Consider the following 8,818-nt stretch of genomic DNA (forward strand, 5'->3'; position numbering starts at 1 on the left):
TGGAATTCCAAGGCCTTTAATAGGCAGCTGCTCCTCCCCTCACTCCGCCCACATCTTCATGCCCCACCCCATGCCTGCTCCGCCCCAGCTCCCTTCCCAGTGTCAAGGCCCTTGCTCCTCCCTGGGCCTCACCTTCCACTGGGCTGTCCCAGGCGCCCTGAGTGTCCCCGGCCTCCTAGGTGGGAGCCGGCGGGGGAGCGGCCAGCGCCCCCGCCGCCGCGGCCCCCAGCATCAGCATGGCCAGGGCCTTGGGCCCGGTGGTGTGGATCTTCTCGTGCCGGTGCAGGTTGGAGCGCCGGCTGAAGCTCTTGCCGCACAGCGGGCAGGAGTAGGGCCGCACGCCGCGGTGCGTGCGCTGGTGGGCGGTGAGGTGCGAGCTGTGGCTGAAGCTCTTGCCGCAGTCGAGGCAGTGGTAGGGCTTCTCGCCCGTGTGCGTGCGGTTGTGCGCGATGAGGTTGGAGCGCTGGCTGAAGCACTTGCCACACTCGGGGCACGGGTAGGGCTTGACCCCGGTGTGGGTGCGCTGGTGGGTGACCAGCGCCGAGCTCTGCGTGAAGCACTTGCTGCAGATGGGGCACTTGTGCGGCTTGGCGCCCGTGTGGGTGCCCTGGTGGGTGACCAGGTCCGAGCGGCGCGTGAAGCGCTTGGCGCAGCGGTCGCACACGTAGGGCTTCTCGCCGGTGTGGATGCGCTGGTGCTGGATGAGGGTCGAGTGGTGGCTGAAGCTCTTCCAGCACGACGGGCAGGTGTAGGGCTTCTCGCCCGTGTGGATGATCTGGTGCTGGATGAGGTGCGAGCTGCGGCCGAAGCGCTTGCCGCAGTCCGTGCAGGCGTAGGGCTTCTCGCCGGTGTGCGTGCGCCGGTGCGTCACCAGGTGCGAGAGCCAGCTGAAGGCCTTGCCGCACTGCTCGCACTTGTAGGTCTTCCGGGCCGCGTCGCCGTCGGGGCCCAGGCCCTCCTCGCCGCTCTCGGGGGCGCCCTTCTCCTCCTCGCTGGGTTTCTCAGGGGCGCGGCCCTCCTGGGGCTTCGGGCCACGAGGGTCGGGCGGGACTGGCTTTGGCTGCGTCTCCTCCGGAGACCCCGTTTCCACTCGGACGGGCTCTGCGCCCTGGCCGCTGGCTGCTTGCTGCCCGCACTGCAGGGCGTCCCCTGGAGCCCCCAGCCGGCTTCCGAAGGGCTTCGCATCGCCAGGGGCGGCCACCAAGGGGAATGGCGCCTCCTTCCCCGCCTCCAGCGATTCTGCAGGAAGAAAGGGTATCCAGCAGGACTGGAGGGGCCCCGGCGCGGGATGGGGGCGCAGGGCTAAAAGAGGTCAGGACCCGGGGGGAAACCCTGGAACCAAGAGCCACCCTCCCTCTACAGAGAAGGGGTCTGGCCCCGCCACAGGAAGGGCCAGGGATCTGCACCCACAGAACAAGGGGCACCCCGCCCCCGGAGCCCTCACCTGCGCATGCGCCTCGCTTCTCCTTCGCCTCTCCCGCGGGCCGGCCCGAACTCAAGGCCTCACCCTTCCCCGGCACGTGAGCGGCCCAGAAAGGCCTGCCGAAGGGAAAGCCTGTGCAAGAGAGGCGGCGCTCAGACCGGCACTTCCAGGGCTGCCCGCAGGCAGACAGAAGGGTAAAAGCAGGTTGGCCCCAGGGGCCTGGGCCAAAGTAGAGTGGGCTGAGAAATCCCTCTGGGTCTGGGGTCTGTCCCTGGTCAGGGTCACCGCCCACTCCTGCTTGTGTCTCCCTGAACAGGCACCACGGCTAAGGGGGCAGGGGAGCTGGGCCAGGTGAGTGGGCGATAACCCTTCCAGCACCACTGCCCCCAGGTGGTAGCCCAGCAAGGGCAGGAACAGGGCAAGCAGGCAGAGCGGCCAAGTGGAAGGCCTGGGCCAAGAGGCTGAAGGCACCCACTGACAACAAGGAGTCCTGGCAGGAAGGCCCATTTGCAGGTGGGGGCGGGGAAGAGTAGTGGTGAGGAGTCTGGGAACAGTGGTCAAGTCAGGAGGGGCACGGAGGGGTGTGGCCTCCGGAGCCCACGGGAGCAGACGTCTGCCTTGGGCCAGCAGGGTGGCTTAGGGCACCCTGAGCCTGAACGTGGGTGCCAGGTAGGGGTGTGGCCTCTGGGGCCCATGGGAGCAGACAGCTGCCTTGGGCCAGCAGGGTGGCTTAGGGCACCCTGAGCCTGAACGTGGGTGCCAGGTAGGGGTGTGGCCTCCAGGGCCCATGGGAGCAGACATCTGCCTTGGGCCAGCAGGGTGGCTTAGGGCACCCTGAGCCTGAACGTGGGTGCCAGGTCCCCCTGATCCCCCAGGACTGCCTGGACTTGCTCTGAGCCCTGAGGACCGTGAGCAACAGTGCTGAGCAAACCTAAGTCAGGGGTGAGCAGGGGCTGGGGCCACCACGGAGGTGCCGGGTGGAAGTGCCAAGCCCCTGAGCTCGGTGTGGACTCACAGGTGTGCAACAGCCAGATGCTGCCTGAATGCTGAATGAATGAATGAACACTGAGTCTTCCTAAAATTCTGACCAGAAAATGAGTCTGAAATGAACTCAGAAGCCGGCACTGTGGCTTAGTAGGTTAAGCCTCTGCCTCCAGCACCAGCATCCCATATGGGTGCTGGCTCAAGTCCCAGCTGCTCCACGTCCAGCTCCCTGCCTGGGAAAGCAGCAGCAGACGGCCCAAGTGCTTGGGCCCCTGCACCCACATGGGAGACCCAAAGGAAGCTTCCTGGCTCCTGGCTTCTGATCAGCCCAGCTCCAGCTGCCACAGCCACTTGGGGAGTGAACCAGCAGATGGACGACCTCTCTCTCTCTGCCTAACTCTGCTCTCAAATAAATAAATAAAAAAAAAATTTTTTTTTGACAGGCAGAGTGGATAGTGAGAGAGACAGAGAGAAAGGTCTTCCTTTTGCCGTTGGTTCACCCTCCAATGGCCGCCGCGGCTGGCGCGCTGCGGCCGGTGCACCGCGCTGATCCGATGGCAGGAGCCAGGTACTTCTCCTGGTCTCCCATGGGGTGCAGGGCCCAAGCACTTGGGCCATCCTCCACTGCACTCCCTGGCCACAGCAGAGAGCTGGCCTGGAAGAGGGGCAACCGGAACAGATCTGGCGCCCCGACCAGGACTAGAACCCGGTGTGCCAGTGCCGCAAGGTGGAGGATTAGCCTAGTGAGCCGCGGTGCCGGCCAAATAAATAAATCTTTAAAAAAAAAAAATCCCTGGGACTGAAACACTTCCCTCAGAGAAACCCAGGGAGACATGGCCCCCAAGGACAGCACCCAGGCCTAGAGCCCAGCTTTCCGCTCACCACCCTGGAGAGGGGCTCCGAGCAGGAACACGCAGCATGGACGCTAGGCACCAGCAGAGGGCGAGCAGACACACACGGTCCGGGTCAGCGCTGTGCAGCATGGGAGCCACGTGTGGCTACTGCAGCACAAGCCGGAGCTGACAACTCTGAAAACTCAGCTGCTCTGGCCACATCTCAGGAGCTCCACAGGCTCGTGGCTCCCCTGCCCGCACAGATGCAGAACACAACTGTCCCCCTCACTGTAGAAGGTTCTGGAGAGCAGTGCAGGAGATGGGCAAGGAGGGGAGACACACCAGGCACAGGGCGGCCTCCCCATCGCAGGGCCCCAGGCGAGCCCTCACCCAGGGCCAGCCCGTTCCTCTTCGGCAGCACGTCCCTGTAGAAGTCCTGCTGTGTGTGGTCCAGCCGACCCCACTCCTCCCGGGACAGGTACAGAGCCACGTCCTCAAAGGTCACCGGCATCTGAAACACGAAGCGGCCATTCTCCAGGACACACCGTGCACGCGGTGGAGGGGCGCAGTGGTGCCCACACCTGCAGGGAGGCCCCCGGCCCCAACCCTGCCCCCTGGCTCTGCTGCTGGGGCGGGGGAGCCATCAGGCACAGCTGGCCTTCGGGGCTGGGAGTGGAGGACAAGAACAAAGTGGAACTTCAGGGACCACAGCCAAGCGCAGGCTCCCACACAGCTCCAGCCTCAGCTCAGACCCCCGAGGACGAGTCACAGCCAGAGGCTCTCACGGACTCTCCACCTGCGCATTTCCACGGGGCTTGCCGGGCCTGACGGTGGGCCCTGAGCCAGGACAAGGGCAGCCCGCTGGCCTTTCCAGCATGGACTCCAGCTCCAGGTGGGGTGGGGGCAGGGACCTGGCTTCAGGAATGCGGCTGGTGCTGCAGGAAGGACTGCGCACCACCTGGGGGCCGAGGTTAGGGCCCTGCCTGGTCCCCAGGGCACGTGGGAGACAACGGGGCACTCACCTGGGACCAGGCCGTGAGAAGCGCTGCGGCCATCTGCCGGTCTCTGGTCCTCCCCTCGCGGGAAAGCACGGGGATCCGGGAGGAGGGCAGGGCTGCGGGAGGAGGGCGTCCTCAGAGCGGCTCCCTTGTCCTGCTGGGCCTTGCCCATACCCCCTACCCTACCCCCCCCCCCGCCTCAAACTCCACTCTGACCCCACCCAAGAAGAGGCCGAAACCTGTGAGACCGCTGAGGGGCCTGAGAGTCAGGTGGGCAGACGTGGGGCCTCAGCTCAGCCTGCCCAGCCCCCAGCTCCTCCCCCTCCCCCAGGTAGGCACCTTCAACCCCACCTGGGCTCAGCCACAGCCGCCTCCCTGGGAGCACCTTCTCTGGAGCGCCTCCTACCTGCACCAGGCAGGAAGCACGCTTTCTCCCGAGAGCCAGGGCCCAGCGACGGCCAGCCCTGCACGCTCTCCTGCGGTGCCTCCTCTGGACGCGGCTCTTCCGGCTCCGTCTTAACGCATGCTGACCCCTGAGCAGCTCCCAGAGGCACCGTCTCCTCTGGCCCAGACTGCATTTCTCGACTTGGCTCCTAGGAATGAGAGCCCACATCAGCACCCAGATGGGGAGAGTGGGGGAAAGACCTAGAGCTGCGCACCTGAGGGCCCGCGGGAGCAGACACCTGGCTGGTAGGACGCACACCCAAAGGCAAGGTCGCGCCAGCAGCGGCCAGACCGCCACGGGCCAGTGGCAAGGTGCCCCCAGCAGGTGGCTCGCCTCACCTGCAGCCTCACACAGACCCCGCAGCACGGCCTGCTATTCTTTTTAAAAACTTTTTAAACAATATTTTTATTTTTTAAATATTTTTATTTTAAACTATTTTTTAAAGTTTTTTTTCAATATTTACTTTAAAGGCAGGCAGGGTTACAGAAACAGAGGCAGAGAGAGAGAGAGAGAGAGAGAGAGATCCATCTGCTGGTTCACTCCCCAAATGGCTGCAGGATCCTGAAGTCACCCCACTCCTGAAGTCACCCTGGACTTAGGGTGGGCCCTAAATCCTGGTTTGTGTCCTTACACGAATAGGACACAGGGCAGGGTGGCACAGAGAGTTAAGCGGCAGCTTAGGACACTGCGTCCCGTGCTGGAGCGCCTGGTTCGAGCCTCAGCTACTTTGCACGTCCAATCCAGGTCCTTGCTAATGTGCTAGGGAAGCAGCGGAGGATGGGCCAAGCGCTTGGGCCCCTGCAACCACATGGGAGACCCAGATGGAGTTCATGGCTTCCAGCTTCAGCCTGGCCCGCCCTGGCTGTTGTGGGCACTTGGGGAGTGAGCCAGGTGAGCAGATGGAAGACACTGCTCTCTCTCTCTGTCCCTCTCTCTCTCTCTCTGTCATGCTGCCTTTCAAATAATTAAATAAATCTTAAAAAGAGAAACTAGGACAGGGCGCAGAGCAGAGGCAGAGGCAGAGATGCAGTGGCACTCACACCAAGGAATGCCAGGAGCCCCCGGAAGCTGGAGGAGCAGAAAGGACCCTCCCCGGAGCCTGCAGGGGCAGTGTGGCCATGCTGGCACCTTGGTTCTGCACCTGCGGCCTCCAGGCCTGAGAGGATGGACCCGGCTGCGCTAACTTGTTACAGCAGCCGCAGGAAACACCCAGGCCCAGACATCAGACTGCAGCCCCTTACGGAGCTGGCCCGGCTCCCGCAGGAAGCCAGCACCCACGCCCCTCCCCGTCTGCGTCTGGGGCTCAAAGGGAAAACCCTCAGGCCAGCTGTCAGAGTTGCACACTTAATGAGTGAGAACCAGCTGCTTGGGAGGCTCTGGGTAAACACAGGGCAACACTGGTAATTACGACCCTACCTGTGCGTCCTGACAGAACCAGACAGAACCAGCGTCAGCAGAGAACGCCGACGGGCATTTCATGCACGCCTAAGAAGTCATTGTGTGATGACCTGGCGTGGAAGCGGCAGGACTGACCCTGACAGGGACTTTATACGCACCGCTGGTGATGCCAGCCGAGCGGGTGCGGGCTCTGGCCCTGTGGTGCTCCCGCAGTAACTACCTGTTACGGACGGGCTGCCGAGTCGCCCCCAGACTCCCGGGCCCAGGGTTTCCTTGCAGCCCCCCAGCAGGCTGTGACCCACAGATGTTTCAGATGACACACCTGCCTGCAGCTAACTCGGACTCCTGCCTCCAGGACTGGACACCTGGGGACCCTGCAGGTGGTAATTACACACACACCAGTCCAGGAAGGACGGGCGACATGGCCCCAGGCAGAAGGGAGTTAGCCGCAGGCCCTGTGCTGTCCTGTGTGCCCACTGACTGAACTCAACAGGCAGATCCCAGCCCCGCTACTTCCCATCCTGCCACCTCCGCAGTGACCCCCAACCCCAGGGAGTCTGCCCCTTCCCAGGGCCACGCCCTGCCCTGAATCTCCTCCATGGCATGCCTCCCTCCCAGGACCCCCATCCATACCTCCCAGGCTCGCTCCCGGTCCTCGGTAGCCCGGCTGCCTCCGCCCTCCACAGACATTTCTGATTTCAGAGCCGGGAAGATCCGCCGAGTGTTTTCTCCCTTGCGTCTGCCCAGCCCCCTCCAGCTTGTGGCCAGGAGCCTGGAAGAGAGGAAGAAAGTCAGCCACCGCCAAGGGGCCCTGAAATCCCACGGCGGACCCGAGGCTGAGGTCCCAGTGAGGCACAGGCTCCCATACCCAGCCTGAGGGCCCTGCTTTCTCCAAGGTCTTTGCGTCCATCTGTGGGAAGAACGCTGTGTTGTAGGATTCTCTCTGCCTCTGAACCAAGAACCCCACGTCCAGTGCCGTCGGCAGGCAAAGACGGCACTGAATCGGAATCTCTAATTCCTGTCATCGGGAGCAGACTTCTGCGGGAGACGCTCCCCAGCTGGGCGGGGGGCACCTGTCACAGGCACAGGAATCGGGGCCTGCCGTCCCCAGCCCCGGACACACAACCTATGCTCTCACGCGTGGGGCCCATAGATCAACCTGCCCTCGTCCAGCGACCCCCTCCCCCAGGGGCGTCCATCCCGCTGGCGGGCAGGCGGCAGTGTCCTGCCCAGTCCTAGCTCACGCCCTTCCCTCCTGCCCGTCCGAAGCCTTCCTCCTTTGACCCTGTCCCCTCCTGCAAGCTGGCCACCCATGCCGATCTCAAGATCCAAGTGCCCTCCCCAGCACACCCTTCTCACCGGAGCGGAGGTGGAGGGGGCACCTCGGGCAGCGGGGCCCCCTCCCCTGGGAAGGGAGTCTCAGCCTGCACCGGCGGCTGGAGCAGCCGGGTGGAGACTGGGATTAGGGACAACAGGAAGTCCTCCCAGATCCCAGTCCCCGTATAGCTGCAGCCCTCCAGGGTTCCTGGCTTCGAAGGTTCCGGGTCTGGGGTCCCTAGTGCGGGCTGCACCTGCTCTTGGAGAGCTGACGCCCGGATCCGGAATGCCGGTTCCTGGGCACATATTCGTGATCCCAGCAGAGCAGGGGCTCCGAAACGGAAAAACGAGAAAATGCATTCTGTGGGAAGCTTGTGTGATTTCACGTTTCCAGGAGCACTGTGGTCAGCCTCCCAGGAGAAGGCACTCTGCTGGGCGCAGTGGGCAGGGGCAGGGTTTTTGAAGATCGTTAGGCATCGCCGTGGGGAACCTGGATTCATCGGAGGGCCCTGCCAAGACGTGGGTCCCCTGAAGACTGACAGAGCTCTCTCTCCCTAAGGGCGGACTTAGGAAACAGAAGCCTGGGAACCTCCCCTCCCCATAGCCCACCCTGCTGCCCACCCCTCTGAAAGAGGAGGGACAGGGATCTGCCCGGGCTCCCCACGGGGCCTCAGATCCTTTGAGTCCCCTTCTCGGATTCTGTTCCCTTCAGACCCTGGGAACTGAGGCCCAACAAGGGGCAGGGGGTGCTCTGAGAAGAGCCATCGCCCCTGAGTGTGAGGAAGGGGGAGTCCTGAGGAGGCAGAGAACGCTGCCACGCCCACTGCTCTGGAAGCTGCCCAGCAGGACCGGCACCTGGCCCCAGGACCAGCTCACCCCGTGCTGTGTGGCCTTCACGGGTCTAATTTTTTTTTTTAAATAAACAGTCTCAAACATTCAAAATTTAGGGGAAAGTTCATAAAATCCGTGTGGTTTTTGTGTGGTTTTTGTGTGGACACGCGCCCTCCCCACTCAGGGCCTGCTGCCCAGGAGGCTACGGCCCCTGCTGGGCTCCTGCGGCATTTGCTTGTGCCTTAGTTCTGCTCGCTTCCTCCGACAATGTGAGGACAGGAAAGTGGCCGTGGGGGCTGACTCTGGTTGGGAGTTCCAGGCATTTTGATCTTCGGGGTGAAGAGGAAGGACGTTCACAAACACAGCAGAAGTCGATCCAGAGAGAGCTGCAAACCGAAACCGAGCGAGGGCCGCCCAGGAGAGCGGCAACTCCGGCACTCAGTCCGCCGTGCAGAACGCAGCCCAGGCGCAGGGCAGGGAAAGGCCCAGGAGCTCACGGAGGCCCCGGCAGTGGCTGTGTCCTGACTGCAGGGACACTGGGGGCGTCCGGAGGTGTGGGTCGCACTGCGGAGCCCCCGAAGCCTGAGCA

The 8,818-nt window shown here is 63.4% G+C and overlaps 1 protein-coding gene across 3 annotated transcripts in view; it reads right to left on the minus strand.

Annotated features, from left to right (window-relative positions):
* The window catches only part of ZNF205 (zinc finger protein 205), a 9,979-nt gene continuing 1,161 nt past the window's right edge, over nucleotides 1–8,818 (minus strand). Inside the window, exons 1-7 of one of the 3 annotated variants that reach the window (XM_017338719.4) lie at nucleotides 7,441–7,592; nucleotides 6,715–6,853; nucleotides 4,645–4,831; nucleotides 4,263–4,354; nucleotides 3,631–3,751; nucleotides 1,445–1,555; nucleotides 1–1,239 (exon numbers count right to left, since the gene is read on the minus strand). In XM_017338719.4, coding sequence (XP_017194208.4) covers nucleotides 176–1,239; nucleotides 1,445–1,555; nucleotides 3,631–3,751; nucleotides 4,263–4,354; nucleotides 4,645–4,831; nucleotides 6,715–6,771 — 1,632 coding nt within the window. In that variant the 5' untranslated portion in view covers nucleotides 6,772–6,853; nucleotides 7,441–7,592 and the 3' untranslated portion in view covers nucleotides 1–175. Of the gene's footprint in view, nucleotides 1,240–1,444; nucleotides 1,556–3,582; nucleotides 3,752–4,262; nucleotides 4,355–4,644; nucleotides 4,832–6,714; nucleotides 6,854–7,440; nucleotides 7,593–8,818 lie in introns of those variants that run through there. The other 2 variants (XM_008250634.5, XM_070064036.2) reach the window with 2 other exon arrangements.

This window comes from Oryctolagus cuniculus, chromosome 19 (assembly GCF_051225735.1).
Source record: "Oryctolagus cuniculus isolate XC-2025 breed Fujian yellow rabbit chromosome 19, ASM5122573v1, whole genome shotgun sequence".
NCBI classification, from domain to species: Eukaryota; Metazoa; Chordata; class Mammalia; order Lagomorpha; family Leporidae; genus Oryctolagus; species Oryctolagus cuniculus.